Source organism: Tachypleus tridentatus, chromosome 6 (genome assembly GCF_004210375.1).
Source record: "Tachypleus tridentatus isolate NWPU-2018 chromosome 6, ASM421037v1, whole genome shotgun sequence".
In the NCBI taxonomy this organism is placed as follows: domain Eukaryota; kingdom Metazoa; phylum Arthropoda; class Merostomata; order Xiphosura; family Limulidae; genus Tachypleus; species Tachypleus tridentatus.
The window spans coordinates 29,488,895-29,505,891 of NC_134830.1; the positions used below are offsets into that span (position 1 = coordinate 29,488,895).

The 16,997-nt window shown below is 35.6% G+C and overlaps 1 protein-coding gene across 1 annotated transcript in view; it reads left to right on the forward strand.

Moving 5' to 3' along the window:
* The first annotated feature begins 4,810 nt into the window (after positions 1 to 4,810).
* LOC143251573 (putative carbonic anhydrase-like protein 2) overlaps positions 4,811 to 16,997 on the forward strand; it is a 169,854-nt gene continuing 157,667 nt past the window's right edge. Inside the window, exon 1 of the mRNA XM_076502844.1 lies at positions 4,811 to 5,323. Coding sequence (XP_076358959.1) covers positions 5,269 to 5,323 — 55 coding nt within the window. The 5' untranslated portion in view covers positions 4,811 to 5,268. The remainder of the gene's footprint in view (positions 5,324 to 16,997) is intronic.

Here is a 16,997-nt window from a genome sequence, read left to right on the forward strand (position 1 = left end):
GGCAGCTAGTCATCATCACCCACCGCCAACTATTGGGCTACTCTTTTACCCACAAATAGTGGGATTGACCGTCACATTATAACGCTCTCACGGCTGAAAGGGCGAGCATGTTTGGCACGACAGGGATGCGAACCCGCGACCCTCAGATTACGAGTCGCACGCCTTAACACGCTTGGTCATGCCGGACCGATATAAACAAACATGACAAAATTAACAAATTATTTCACTTTGTCAATCCACTTTATTCCTTAAGATTCTTTGAATACAATAAATTTAAAGAGATTGTGGTATTCAAGGCAGAGAAAGGAGGTGTAAGTTACGTCATATATGTGTCAGAGGAATAGACACTAAACTCAGTGTCAACTTAAGACTTCGTTCTAAGAAAGATGTATATGAAGTCTATCAAATGTTGATCTTATAACACAGAGCACAGTGAGTGTCTACGGTAATAGATTTATTCACAACGACCATGAAGAGTCGCTCAATAATAACATACAGTAAACCTACAATTCTATCCTTTAATGTGCGCTATATGTGGCCCCCCTGTGGCGCAGTGATATGCCTGCACAATTACAACGTCGGAAACCGGTTTCTGATATCCGTGATGGGCAGAATACAGATAATCCAAAAGTAAATGTTCAACTTTGGTCGCGTGCGGCGGCTTTTCAAAAAGAAGACAGACGAATGGCCAGACAGACATCAATGTTCGCAATATATATATATAAATATAAGATGACAAAAGTACACGGACAATTTTAGGGCATATAAGGGCAAAGTTTGGAGATTGTGTCTGTTGTGTCATGCATTGTGTGAATCACAGAAAAGTACTAACAACCTCCTCTGACATTTACAAGTTCAGACAATGCCTCTTAACCTTCAGGGTTACCAATAACACAGATTGTGATCTTTTTGTTGTTGTTTGCTTTTGTTTTGACCCTTTTACGGCCCAAATTTCAGATATATCAAATTTGGTCTGTGGGGGTTGTCGGAAAGTGACTTTGAGTAATCATCCAGGTACGTGGAGAAAGCATTATAAAGGAATGTCAACCTTATATCCTTTGATTCTGGTTAAATAGTAAGAAGGGTACTGATATTATATCTGTCTGCTCTAATCTGTGAAAGTAATCGTGAAATAACTTTATACAAAGTCTCATCTAGATTGGTCGAAATATAGGGAAACAGGTGGACAAAAACATCATTTTTACATTTGACCACTTTGGAATGAAAATGATGACATAAATTTGTCTGACGTCACAGACTTGTGATGGTTGTCACAAACTATTTTTGTACGATGCATCATTTGAATTGAGGAAAATATAAGGAAACTGCTGGGTAAAGTATATGTGTTTATTCTAATGTTTACCTTTGACCCCTAAAATCAGAAAGGTAACCTAAATTAAATTAAAATTAAAAGGTATATTTCTAGATTATCGACTAAAAAGTAAAGAAGTGACACACAATTAAAGCTGTTGAAACAAATAAAAATAAATACAGGAAATACAACATGTTTTTCTCCGTATGAAGAATAGATCAAAATCAAAGTAATTTTGTATATACTTGAATATTAGCCTTGGTGAAACGTCAAGACTGCATCAGAAATAGCTGTCAATAAGAAAACACTTGCTTGTTTGGAGTTAAGCCTAAAGCTACACAATAGACTATTTGTGCTCTGTCTATCACGGGTATCGAAACCTAGTTTCTAGAGTTGTACGTCCGCAGACATACTACTGTGCTGATGGGGAACAGAAAACGGCTTTACAGTCTGTAACTGACCTTTCATTTTACGTTAGCTAAAGCCTTACACAACTGATTTTTGATTAACTTGTTAATTTGCAGATCAGAAGTCCAAGGTTCGAGTCCAGAGCATCACAGTAAACATTTCTCGCAGTTTCAGCTATGACAATTTAGCGTTGTAAAAGTTACAATTAACGTTTTTTTAGTTCTTCTAAATTAAGGATTGCTATGCCTAAACCTTGGGGAATCTAATCTAAACACTTAAACTGTGTTTCTAGGTTAGGTATCATTTGATATTCTTTGAAGAAATTACCTGAAAAAAATTACTGGGAAGAAGAAAAAAACGTCAAAATTTATCATCTGGTAAAGAAATTCTTAATTAATGACTATCCGGTTGGAGTTAGGAAAAAGTACTTGTTTTAAACAATCGAGATATAAATAAAATACTTATTTTGTTTTTAATTAATGTTGTTAAAGTATTTCATAACATTGTACGCGTTTGGAGAAATTTGACACAAGTGGAAAACGTGGATTATCGGAACTCGGTATTTAGCGTTATAAACATTCAGAGTTACGGTGGTGTCACTAAAAGGCGGAAAATTGATTATGTGTTCGTGTATTATTAAACACAAAGCTAAATAATGGGCTATCTGTGCTGCGCTCCTCACGAGTTTCGAAACCCGTTTTCAGTGGTGTGAACTTTTCACTTACTTCTGAGCCACTGAGTATTTTCTTAAAGGTTTATAACGCTAAAAGTCGGGTTTAGATACTCGTGGTGGGCTCAGAACTGATAGCCCGTTGTGTATTTATGCGCTCAGAAACAAAAACAAGAAAAAACAACAACAAAGGTTACTTAAGTATGGATCACACTATTAGGAATATCAGAACTTAGCATCTGCTATACACAGATAGAAAATCAAACCAGAAATATCACAAAGTATGTTTGCCACCTAATATTGCTGTTTGTTTGAATATCTTGCAAAGGTAGTAAGATCAAAGATCAAAGATCATTTTTAAAACTACCATACCCTTATGGACAACATGATCGTGTAATGAAGTATTTCTGTGCTGTGTATTTCATTTTCTATCTACAAATCTATTGCTTTAACTCAGGTTTAATAAAGAAATTTGACCTCATTTGCCAATCACGCATATGAAAATTAATGTTTTTAATAACATTTATTCATCTTGTCTATAAAATAAATTTCTACAAACGTAGTTGCCTGTTAAAGATTTTAATTAGCTACGCTGAGAAACCAAAGAAAACATTTATTCGAATATTTATTTTATAACTAATTAAGTAATTTATAAAAGCATTACCTAAACTCATCGTACTATTAATGGTAAATTTGGTATAATATAAACTACTTTATTTTGTACAATAAACAAATATGTTTCTTTTTTTTACCACAACATTTAAAGGACTTGGATAACATAGTAATCATATTATGTGAGTATGTGAAGAAAACCAGTTTTGTTCCAATCATATTTTAATATAAGAGTTCCGATTATTTTCATCTGTTATAAGATAATGGTAATCTATACGTATAGTTTTGTGCTTAAGGTATTGAACTTTAGATTAATTTCATCGGGTTTTAAACTGATACAAGGGGAAATAGCCTATCTATCTATCTCCAGGACTGTCTGTTTGTTTTATAGACTGGCTAATTTATAACCACCCAAATACTGTTTTTTGTTATTACTTGGTTCCAAACCACTGATGCACTCTTCTCCGCAGCCGACGGGAATGAGCCAATAAAAACTCAACGATCCACAAAGAGTCTGCTCTATGGTCTACAGACACCAATTTTCTCGTGCTTAGGTCGACTGGGTCCTTAACCGATTGTTTACGTCTAGCTAACTACAGGCTGGTTGCCTAAGACAAACGTGACTGCTAGAATTTCGTTAACCTAGGGTCGGATCTTCTAATTACCGCAACGTGGAGAGAAATGAGAAGATAGCAGCTTTTTTGTTTGACAAATATTGTCAGTTGCTACTGTCATCTGACTCGCCAACGGCATCTGTCTTGTCAACAACATTCGGGAGAAAGGGGGGATGTATAATCCCCTGAGATAATCACGTTTTTCAGTGGGTTGTATTAATTGGAACTACACATCTTTTCTTTCTTTATTATTCGAGACTTTAATTAACTCCATTCGACCGTCTGATCATGCCGACTTAGCTCGAGGCATGATAGTTCGAGGGAGTTTGTTATTTAGTTCAAGTTACCTCAGCAGTTGGAATAAAGTGATCATGAACTTTGCTGGAGTTTTCAGTCTTGTTTTGCCTGGACTCTCTCAAATAATAGGCCTGGCATGGCCTAGCGCGTTAAGGCGTGCGCTTCGTAATCTGAGGGTCGCGAGTTCGCGCCCGAGTCGCACCAAACATGCTCGCCCTCCCAGCCGTGGGGGCGTTATAAGGTGACGGTCAATCCCACTATTCGTTGGTAAAAGAGTAGCCCAAGAGTTGGCGGTGGGTGATGATGACTAGCTGCCTTCCCTCTAGTCTTACACTGCTAAATTAGGGACGGCTAGCACAGATAGCCCTCGAGTAGCTTTGTGCGAAATTCCAAAACAAAAAAAAACAAAATTCTCAAATAATATTTGTATTTTGTCATCAAACGTTTCAGCATCGGGTGTGTTTGATGCTAGTCATCTACGTATACTAAATGCGATTTTTCTAATGAAAAAAAAATGTTCATACTTTCTACTATTGTTTTTTTTTTCACAACGTTCCGGTCTTGTTGTGTTGACTACGGACTACTTTCAAAGACCAAATATGACGTGTGTTAATTAACGAGAGAAATAAAAGGCATTGCGAATTGATTGATAATTCTGTAAAAAATACAAACTTTTTTAATTCGACGTGAGTTAATAATAGTATTCATCTGTACGAAGACCCCAATAATTAGTAAAAAAACAACAAATAAATATAAACTAGGTGAAATTTAGGACTTAGTTAAGTTGAAGGTATGAGGGCGCCACGGAGAAACAAGTAGAATGATCAGTATACAAGCGCAGGTGTTTCTCCTAAATAAAGAGAAGGAGTTTGCTGTCCTGTAGCCACACTGCGGGCTCACTCGGTTTAGCGGCGCACGTGCAGCCTGGGTACTCTAAGACTGTCGATAAGCGATACTATTCTACAGTTCAGGTTCATGTGCTACTAGGGTTAGGTAGAACTTTTATGACGACCTGTTTCTTGTTTGTTTTTTACTTGTTTAACAGTTATATCTCTTTACGACTACTTGCTCAGTTCGCCTGTCTGTCTGTTTGTCGTAATTTTGAATAGTAGAACAGTAAAGTTTAAGGCAAAAAAGTCTGAGATTATCAGAAATGACGATACAATTCATGCAGGGACGACTTGTAACAAATGTGATTTCGATTTAAGTACCTGTCTTTGACCATTTTGTATCCTTAAGTATGTTTAAGGCTTAGAGCGAAAAATAAGAGAATCGTACGTTGTATTCTCTGACCTGAAAATATAATATTAGTAAAGTCTATACATGCGAGAGGTCTGTCAGTAACATTAAGAGTCATGGCTGTGTTTTCACTACTTCTTCGAGGAGTCTTTATTTTACTACAGTTTCAAGGTAAGTGGAAGATGTGATTATATTTTGCATTAGATCTTTTTGGCGTTACCTTTTAAGCTTTTAAGGTGTTTCGAAATTAATATTAATAAAAACAAACTATAATCTATTTCTGATAAATCGAGTAAAGCTCAACAACCGTTAAGAACAAAGTAGTGTTCCTTGATAAATAACAGTTGAACATGATAAATCATGAGACTTTCGCACGCTAAAGGTTAACTTTGGCACTAAACTTCGAAAATACATCACGAGCTGTTGGGCTGTCGGGGAAAAGTCCAGTGAATACGGTGGTTTCTTTGAATACGTTACCTACATTGTTCTAAACCAAACCTGAAACTATACCAGCTGGTTATTACGTGAATATGGTCAGAGCTCATTAAAACATAAAGTAAAATTGTCCAGTAGAAACACTGAAACTCGTAATGTAATGCAGAAGAGTTTATTGCTGGAAAGGGAGAGAAAGCAAAGTTGTTATAATTTAATTTTAATTATTTTGTTCTTGTAACAGTACAATACTCCAAGAAATGAATTCATGTACAACTTTTTGTGATATCTATAGTACCAACATAATTTGTTTGAGTTTAAAAAGAAAATTAACATTTCGAAGATAAAACAAAAAAATCTCTATCGGAGTGTATTTCAACTTATTTTAGTTTCTGGTGTATTGTACTGAAAATGTCTGGTTTTAACGCTGAAAGCCAGTAATTTCGAAAATATTTCAAATTACTTTTCTCGAAATAATAAATAAGCAAAATAACTGTAAGTCTGCCCCTGTACGTGATGTTTTCTTTCACTACTTTCTTGTATGTTGAAATAAACCATTTCACTTTTCTTCCCATTTTGAAGCATTGGGCAAGACAATGTTCATAAGTTTACAATTAGCTCTTGGTGTGGACACAATAAAACTATTGTTTTCATTGTTACAAGCAGAACAGTTAATCACGAGAAGTTTGCAATTCATAGGTTATATATCATGTAAAGACAAATGAATAGGTAAAAACTGACCACTTCTGGTAGTTCCAAGACACTAAATGGTCCAGTAAGGAGCACAAATAAAAAAAGACCTCAGAATAACATTACCTTCAAATTGTTCACTTATTTTGTTAAAGTTGTTTATATAATTCTGATCAACTTGAATTTTTATCAATATATCGTATAGTAGTCAGTAAGGAGTCGAAAAGTTAGGAGATACGATACAATCTGTGATACCTAGTGTTATCTGCCATTTTTGTTCATGTTAAAAAGGATCGTTCTATGGACATTGGTCAAACGTAGGTTCAGATGTAAATGAAGAGGTGGTCAAAGTATTTAATTGTTAAAATGTAAAAAAATGGTTTTTCAAATAAATTATTTTCCTTCTCAATTAAATAGACATCTGTAACAAAAGATAAATTGTTTAAATCTATTAAACAGTTCGTTAAATTTATTCTTTACAGAGAAAGAGGAGGTAATAAAACTGTTACTAAAGTTACGTGGAAAGATAAAGCTTTGTTCAGTATTTTATTAAAGCTTGTCTCTCTCTCAGAGTTTTTGATACGTTATGTTTGGATTGTAATTACGTATCTTTCGAGTTATTTTGTATAAACTTTTATTGTTAAAGGAATTTTGATTGGCGGCGACTACGTATGAAAAAATAATATAATCAATGACAAAAGTTTATGAAATGTAACGGATTTTCTTCTTCAAAGAAAAATTCTCCTGTGGTACAATACGTATTTGGGAAAAGCGTCAGCAGAATAGGAAAATAAGCTACTTGGAAATGCCCCGAGTACCACCCGGTTGAGTCAGCAATAAGTTACGGACTTACAACGTTAAAATCCAGGGATCGATTCCCCGCGGAGACCATTGTCTAGTTTTGTACTAACAAACGAACAACAACAATAGCACAGACTAGTGAAAAGAACATGCCTTCTTGATTATCGAACGCCCTCTCGCGGAATAATGCCATTTTCTAGTATTCTGTTGGTCTCTTGAGGCCCGAAACACCTTCACGTCTTTAATCATTTGAAACTGAAATAATTTAGGGCAACTGCTGTCAATTTGTTCTTTAACCGGGGAAAATTAAGTTAAACTAAAAATAATGTAAATTGAATTAATAAATAATTAATAAAATAATTTCTAACTGATCTTGATATCTTTAATTGAAACTTTTCTTTAACCGACTACTTATTTAGAAAATAAAAGCGGAAGGTATTGGTATGTTACGAGGTGCAAGCAGAAGGTATTGATATGTTACGAGGTACAAGCGAAAGGTATTGATATGTTACGAGGTATAAGCGAAAGGTATTGATATGTTACGAGGTAAGCGAAAGGTATCGATATGTTACGAGGTACAAGCGGAAGGTATCGATACGTTACGAGGTACAAGCGGAAGGTATCGATACGTTACGAGGTACAAGCGGAAGGTATCGATACGTTACGAGGTACAAGCGGAAGGTATCGATACGTTACGAGGTACAAGCGGAAGGTATCGATATGTTACGAAGTACAAGCGAAAGATATCGATATGTTACGAGGTACAAGCGAAAGGTATCGATATGTTACGAGGTATAAGCGAAAGGTATCGATATGTTACGAGGTATAAGCTCTTGCTTTTTATTGATATTTTGTAAAACTCCAATAAAACTTTAACTGGTTTATAAAACATCATCAGACATGTACGAATCAAAGAGAGAGATTAGATGCTTGTTAATAATTTCTCTTTAAATCCCAGTATGCGATAAGTCGACATAAAAGTAACTGCAAAAAAGCAAAATAACCAAAGATACTTAAAAAGTGGCCAGATAATTACTAAGCCAGGAAAAACTCTGCTATATTATTATCCGAGTCTGCTTTCTCTTTGTGTAAGGGATATATTATGACTGTAGAGTATTGATTATTGCATGTGGTATTTCTTGTTGTTGTTTCTCTAGATTAAACCCAATATTCACAAACACCTCATCAGATGTTAACTATCCACTGTGAAATACATTTATATAGAGACGGTACAAAATATATTTTTATACGTAAATACTAATGTTATGGCATTTTTATTCAGGCCCGGCATGGCCAGGTGGTTAATGCATTCGACTTCTAATCTGAGGGTCACGCATTCGGATCCCCTTTACACCAAACATGCTCGCTCTTTCAACCGTAGGGGCGTTATAACGTGACGGTCAATCCAACTATTCGTTGGTAAAAGACTAGTCCAAGAGTTGGCGGTGGGTGGTGATGACTAGCTGGCTTCCCTCTTGTCTTACACTGATAAATTAGAGACGGCTATCGCAGATAGCCCTCGTGTAGCTTTGCGCGAAATTCAAAGCAAACCAAAACCAATTTTCGCTCAGAAATATTTCATAGCTAGAAAATTAAAAGGCCACTCTCTTCTTCGTGAACTTAACATTGTATATTCTAAGTAGTTTGACAGACAACTGCACACATTCACACGCATACGTGTACATATGTTTGGGTTCATAGTCAGCTCGTGTTTTCCAGATCGGTTAACTATCATTGATGTTCAACATTTTTATGTAAAGAAAATAATTATAAATCAACTTACAAAAAGACACTTGTACCTTTCATTGAGACACTCTGTGTAAAAGTCAGGAGCATGACAAAAAAATTCCTAGTAAATTCCTACTTATAAGAAAAGCCAGGTATTCATAGTATTCATAGTACCAAATTAAATGGCCTTTGTCATCTGTTTATGGAATGTTTAAGCTACACTAAAGAACAAGGATAACCAAAGGAGACTCCAATTAAAAATTGACTTGTAAAAAAGAATTTTTTATTACATAAAATTCACGGAAAAATGACAGAATTAATGTTAGGAAAGGAATAACTTGTAAATCTTATTTTCAACAGATTTTTCAATATCCTCAGAAAGTAAACTGTGTAAAAAAAATATTACAATTGTAAAGGAAAAAACAGTCAAAACTAAGTGTAAAATGTTCGTCATTAATATATTCTTATAACAGTTTCCCTGTATTTCAAAATAAGAGCTCATGGTTAATCATTTCTTTACAAAGGTTAAATAACATTAGGGAATGGAATTGCTCACGTCATACACCAACATAGCATTAGGAAGTGACGCAGATAGCCTCGTTGTTCTGCGCCTTGAAACACCAAACCAACCAACCATTAGCAAGTATTCAATTTGTTTTTTTTTTAATTTCGCACAAAGCTCCTCGAGGGCTATCTGTGCTAGCCGTCCCTAATATTGCAGTGTAAGACTAGAGGAAAGGCAGCTAGTCATCACCACCCACCGCCAACTCTTGGGCTGTTTTTTTTACCAACGAATACTGGGATTGACCGTCACATTATAACGCCCCCACGGCTGAAGGGGCAATCATGTTTGGTGCGACCGGGATTCGAACCCGCGACCCTCAGATTACGAGTCGAACGCCCTAATCCACCTAGCCATGCTGGGCCTTATCAAAACGGTGAAAGTCTGGAGCGAAACATGTATATCACTAAATATCTTAGATTCGAGGCGATTTTCTGATTAAAAATGATACAGTTTTTATAAAATCAATTTATTTTTATACGTATATACATAATTCATCTTTCCTTGTCTAGTGCTACAATAGTAGCACGCAGATCTACAGCAATATACTACTATATATTTGTTTACAAAATAAAATATTCACAGTTTACACGAATATTTTGTGCTGAAACAATTACCAAAACTCCCCGCTAGTACAGCGGTAAGTATACGGGCTTACAAGGCTAAAATCAAGGATTCAATTCCCTCCGTCGGACTCAGCAGATAGCCCAATGTGGCTTTGCTGTAAGAAAAACACACAATTATCACAACGAAACTAGGGTCTACCCAGCATAGTTAGGCCAGAATATTATTGTACTAAACGCAAGTTTCAAGTTTAATGATAGTGACGTTTATCAACAAAAAAAAGCAATTATTGGTTATACATCCATATTGTACATTCATTTATCTCTATAAATATTGGTTATACATCCATATTGTACATTCATTTATTTCTATAATTATTGGTTATACACCCATATTGTACATTCATTTATTAATACAGATCTGATCCATATATTTGTTTTCATAATCTCTAACCATGTTTATGAATGTTTAAATACGTTAGATTACTGTTATTAAAGCGCTCTTCATTAACTATAAAACTACACAAATGCGCTGGAAGGAGAAGCATTTGATATAGGATAGGCAGTTTATTTTTTCGGCATATTTGGTTTGGATTGAATTTCGCTCAAAGCTACTCGAGGGCTATCTGCGCTAGCCGTACCTAATTTAGCAGTGTAAGACTAGAGGGAAGGCAGCTAGTCATCACCACCCAAGGTTGCGGGTTCGAATCCCCGTCGCACCAAACATGCTCGCACTTTCAGCAGTGTCGGCGTTATAATGTGACGGTCAATCCCACTATTCGTTGGTAAAAAAGTAGTCCAAGAGTTGGCGGTAGGTGGTGATGACTAGCTGCCTTACCTCTGGTCTTACACAGCAAAATTAGGGACGGCTAGCTCAGATAACCATCGTGTAGCTTTGCGCGAAATTCAAAACAAACAAACAAAACAATCGTTTTTTTATCAACAAAATTATTTTAATTTGGCGAATCTTCGCCATGACTTTTATTCTGTTTTGTAGTCTGTTATTTGCTCTCCTACGTAATTATTTTATGACTGTAATAAGAAGTGAATAATGTCTAACAACGGTCATATTAACAAAACGAACACAAACAATTCACTATAAGTTTTAACCTCAAGTTTCGTTTATGGAATGTTAAACATTTAATATACATCCTTAAGTATGAAAACAATGCTTCACTGATGTCACTAAAACTTGTTTATAATATATTTTTATATTTGTCCACTAATTCATGAAAATAACAGAATATTACCAGATTTTTCTCAATACTTACTTCTTATTTAAGGACATCCAGAGATAATGTTTGTCGGTATTTCCAACCCCACGAAATTAAAATAATTACCCGAAAATTTCGTAACCAACAAAATATCTGATTTTGCTTTAAAAAACGCCTATAACTGTATAATATAATTTTTTTTACGTTGAGAAAAATATAATAATAACCTCAAACATAAATCTGAAAATAAATCTAATATCCATACCAGTATAATTAACTTTTATCTCCGCATGTTAGAAGCTTCATATTGTACTAGTAAATTGTTTAATATGCTAGCTATAACACGTCTTTTCCCTCCTAACCGTCGTTCAACTTAAGATATATGGTTTTAAATGTTACCACTTTATATGCACTGGTGGATATTATTTCACCAGAAATAAAGCTAAAAATAAGCAAGTTAAATCACGTTTTGTACGGAAAGAAATCAGCTTTGGTACGATAAATTTGATAGAAGATGGATCTGTTCTAATGGACGAAAGTAAAGAAAAAAAGTCCATTTGATGGAATCATTCGTGGTTCATAAGAAATTAATTTTATCAAAGGATTTCTTGATAACTATAAAGACCATGTCTGTATAAGTTTCATCCTAAAATATCAGTAAACGTCAATCTAAGAATCACTCTACAGACTTGTACTTTTTTATTTCTAAGTTTATGTCTCCCAGTGGCACAGCGGTATTTCTGAGGACTTACAACGCTAGAAACCGGGTTTTAATACCCGAGATGGGCAGAATACAAATGGGTCCTTATGTAGCTTTGTGGTTAACTACAAAAACAAATCTAAGTTTATGTTGTAAACGAGATCTAAAGCACATGTTTAAGATTATTTCTGATTCCTCTTTAGAATGTTTGGAAAGAGAAATGGGAAGCCAACAGTTGTTGAGGACGGAAAGACCCTGTGAAGTGTACAAAGTAATTAATTAATATTAATGACTACTCATTTTACTTTTACACTAATCTTCATGCCAAACTACGGTTCAAAATTTCAAGCTAGGTTTAACACTTTAGTTTCTTTCAGTTTAAGAAATTATATGTTATAACATGAAACAAATTATGTTACAATAGATAAATCTACAAAGAATTACAAACATTATACAAAGTGATTCTTAGATTTTTATCGTTTAACTTAATACGGCAATGAGCTTACTGTTATTATAGTTTTTAATTAAGTTTACTCATTAAGTTCAAAGCATGGACCACAGAAGATTAACAGCTACGTATTGGCTCGCGTGAAAATAGAACTCGTGGATAATACAAATACAAAGTAAACCTATTACCTATGGCCTGGTGGTTAAAGCGATCTTGTTTATTTCGTAACCGAACATGCTCACCCTTTCAGCCTTGTTGAGGAGTTATTATGTGATTTTCAATCCTACCTTTCGTTGGTGAAAAGATGTCCCAAGAGTTGCCTGTGAGTAATGTTGACTAGCTGCCTTCTGTTTATTCCAGTGCTCCAAAATTAGAGACAGCTGGTGCAAATAGCCTTCAAATCACTAGGCGCGCAATTACACTAACAACACGTTTTATTTCTTTGTTTTTGGGATTTCGCACAAAGCTACTCGAGAGTCATCTGCGTCAGCCACCCTTAATTTAGAAGTGGTTTGGTTTGTTCGGAATTCCGCATAAAGCTACACGAGAGCTATCTGCGATAGCCGTTCCTCATTTAGCAGTGTAAAACTAGAGGGAAGGCAGCTAGTCATCATCAACCACCAACTCTTGGGCTACTCCTTTACCAATGAATAGTAGGATTGACCGTTACATTATAATGCTCTCACGGTTGAAATGGCGAGCACGTTTGGTGTGACAGGGATTTGAACCCGCGACCCTCAGATTACGAGTCGAGTGCCTTAACCACCTGGCCATGCCGGGCCGGTTTAGAAGTGATATACTAGACAGAGAATGTAGCTAATCATCGACATTCACCTACAGTTCTTGGTGATAATCTAAAATAATTCTGTAATTTTACCGTAACTCTTATAACGCATCCAAAATTCAGATTGCAATTTTTTCTAGCAGTAATGTGGGCACAAATCACGGAATCTTGGATAACACTGGATAAGAACAAAACATTGCCACTGTTTCTTTTTTTTTTTTTTGGAATTTCGCACAACGCTACTCGAGGGCTATCTGTGCTAGCCGTCCCTAATTCAGCAGTGTAAGACTAGAGGGAAGGCAGATAGTCATCACCACCCACCGCCAACTCTTGGGCTACTCTTTTACCAACGAATAGTGGGATTGACCGTCACATTATAACGCCCCACGGCTTGGAGGGCGAGCATGTTTGGCGCGACTCGGGCGCGAACCCGCGACCCTCAGATTACGAAGCGCACGCCTTAACGCGCTAGGCCATGCCAGGCCCAACATCTGCTGAGCCCACCGAGGGGAATCGAACCCCTGATTTTAGCGTTGTAAATCCGTAGACATACCGCTGTACTAGCGGGGGGGGGGCTCATTGCCATTGAAGAAAACGCAAGTAATTCTGGATAATTTGATGGTGATAATTTCAAAAATATAGTCAATATTCCTCCATCGCTTCTAGGTTTGAGTCATTTTATTATCTCAGTATTTTATCAGCACAATATCAGTGCAATAGATTTACGCTGTAAAATTAAATTTACTTGAACTATTTAATAGGTAAAATCCATACATTTATTCGTAACTTTAAAATCTTCTGTATAATATATTTTTTTAAAAATTCCGGCTACATTGTTCATACATGTTATTTGTTCTTAATATAATTATATGAATTGCACCACTTCTGGTTCACCCTCAAGCTCACCTGTTCCACTCTGGGCTCATAAAACTCTAACGTACTCATTTTACTGGTACATTTAAGAAGTCCTCGACTGAGCATAAAAGTGGCAGAGCCAGACTCCTCTTTTTCAGTTGCCTTTCACTCACTCAGTTGGTCACTTCGCCAAGCTCCGCCCATAGTCAAAACGAAGTCCTATCTTCTTTCTCGCATCATATCCACAATGTAATAAAATTCTGCAAAACTTTGTTTTCAAATCTTTTAAGTACTAGATCTATAAGTAAGAATTATTTAATTTTTTTAAATCATTTGAAATGCTGTCTGCCTCTTGTTCAAGCAAACATTAAAATAGCAAAAATCAACCAAACAATTTTTACTACGTTTGTGGAAAATGTATTATTGTTTCACGAAGGAAAAACACTACACACACAGTAAAGGTAACTTTTCACCACTATTTTGGATGTAAAATTGGTTACCAAGAAAAAAACATTGAACTCCACATGTATGTTACACAGTTTGGACACAGTGGCTTAATAAGAAGAAAGCAAGTATGCCATTTATAGTTTCTATAATAACACGTCAGCCAAAAGGTAATGAAACTGACTGCTATTTTTGCATGACCAATGTTTCTGGATATACGAACAAAACTAAACAATACATTAAATATCCAAATGTATCTGCAACAAAACCCGTACCTCATGAAACTGTTCTTCTAATACCATATCCACCAGCGAATTAGGAAACAGAAGAGTTATCTTGTGAAGAAGACAATAAGACCTGTACCTCATGAAATTGTTCTTCTAATACCATATCCACCAGCGAATTAGGAAACAGAAGAGTTATCTTGTGAAGAAGAAAATAAGACCTGTATCTCATGAAACTGTTCTTCTAATACCATATCCATCAGCGAATTAGGAAACAGAAGAGTTATCTTGTGAAGAAGACAATAAGACCTGTATCTCATGAAACTGTTCTTCTAATACCATATCCATCAGCGAATTAGGAAACAGAAGAGTTATCTTGTGAAGAAGACAATACGTCCTCTTCAGTTAATAACTCTGCTCCTGTGGTACTTCAACATAAACTGTCTCATATGATCAAGGGCTAAATGATCTGATTCCTGACTTGTCTCTATCAAAGTAGTCTGGGGAACTTTCTTGGCTCTCGTTTACAGCAATGGATTTTATTAGCTCCAGGGACATGAGTTTTAATGTACCAAAATTGTCATCAAAGTCTTGCTTCTAACTACAGTACGCAAGATAATTTGTGTTTCTGTGCAAATACTGATGAAATAATGGAAGAATTAAGTACTGGACTCATCCTCAATAATAGATAATTTTTATTGACTCATTTAAAGCTAGTGTGTAAACTACACATTTGTACAATAGAAACACTAATTCCTGTTGTTCCTGCAGTAAACATGAAAGAAACTTATCACATCATATAGATTATACTTTCTTAATTACAATGTTTAATTAATAGGTAAATTAATTAAAGAAAAAGATGTTTCTTTCACAATACGTGATAATATTTTAAATAAATTCATCATAACTGGAAAATTACTGGCGATCAGTAATCTTCAACATGATCTTTAGAGTCAAAATCGTCAAAACACTATAAACAGTTGAATTTTTTTTAGTAGTATAGAAAAAAAACATTTTGTTGTCCAGTATAAACACTGGGCTGCACTTGGCGCTATGTAATAAAAAATTAAAGATACTCAACAAATGTGTAAGGTTTATGGCCTACCGATAAAACATAACGAAAGATAAGTCAATTAAACAGAAAATAAGACAACGCAGGTCATTACTTAAACGGAGATTATTTTTTTCAATAATGGCCTGGAATGACCATATGTTTAAAGAACTCGACTCGCGATATGCGGACCGTGGGTTCGAATCCTAGTCCCACCAAACCGTAGGAGAGCTATAAAAATTCCGATCAACTCCATTATTTGTTGATTAAAGAATAGCACAAGAGTTGAAGGTGGGTGGAAATGACTAGCTGCCTTCCCTCTGATCTTCTTCACTGCTAAATTTGGGACGGTTATATCAGATATCCCTCGTATAGCTTTGCCCAAAATTCAAAACAAACATATATTTTTAAGAAAAGAAAGGTGCCACCAGAACTATTGACTGTGCGTTCTGAAGTTCTTGGATCACAAAATACGTCAGATTTTATAACATTTCCCTCAAATTTCTAATCTATCGTCATTTATTAACGAACGAAAAGAGATAGACCAATGTTAAGTTTATTCAAACCTATATATTCATCTCGTCATTCTAGAGCTTAGCCCTAAACTACTACTTAATTGTTGAAAATAATAATTGTATTATCCAGCATTATGAAATTTTTGTCTTGTTGACATGGTCTCATCTAAGGAGAATATTTTAAAATATTTGTGAAATATTGACTTCGAAAAATGTGCTCAGATCTACGCGAAAACAAATATGTTTGTTTTTTGAATTTCGCGCAACGCTTATGTTTGTTTGAATTTCGCACAAAGCTACGCGAGAGCTATCTGTGCTAGCCGTCCCTAATTTAGCAGTGTAAGACTAGAGGGAAGGCAGCTAGTCATCACCACCCACCGCCAACTCTTGGGCTACTCTTTTACCAACGAATAGTGGGATTGACCGTCACATTATAACGCCTACACGGCTGAAAGGGCGAGCATGTTTGGCGCAACGGGAATGCGAACCCGCGACTCTCGGATTATGAGTCAAACGCCTTAACACGCTTGGCCATGCCGGGCCATAACAAATATGTTAATTTAGATTGTTTCTTAATGCTCACCAGTGTCATAGTAGTATGTCTGCGAACTTATACTCTAAAAAAACCAGATTTCGATACCCATGGTGGGAAGAGCACAGACAACCCATTGTGTAGCTTTGTGCTTAATTTTAAACAAACAAACATTTGTTTCTTAATTTATAACTGATAGACTGAAAGGTACAAAGCCAGTCAACACACCTGCATTAACTGTTTGGTTACTCTTGTCTGGCCAAACATGGGCTTTGACCGTCATTCTTGTGGCATACTCACCG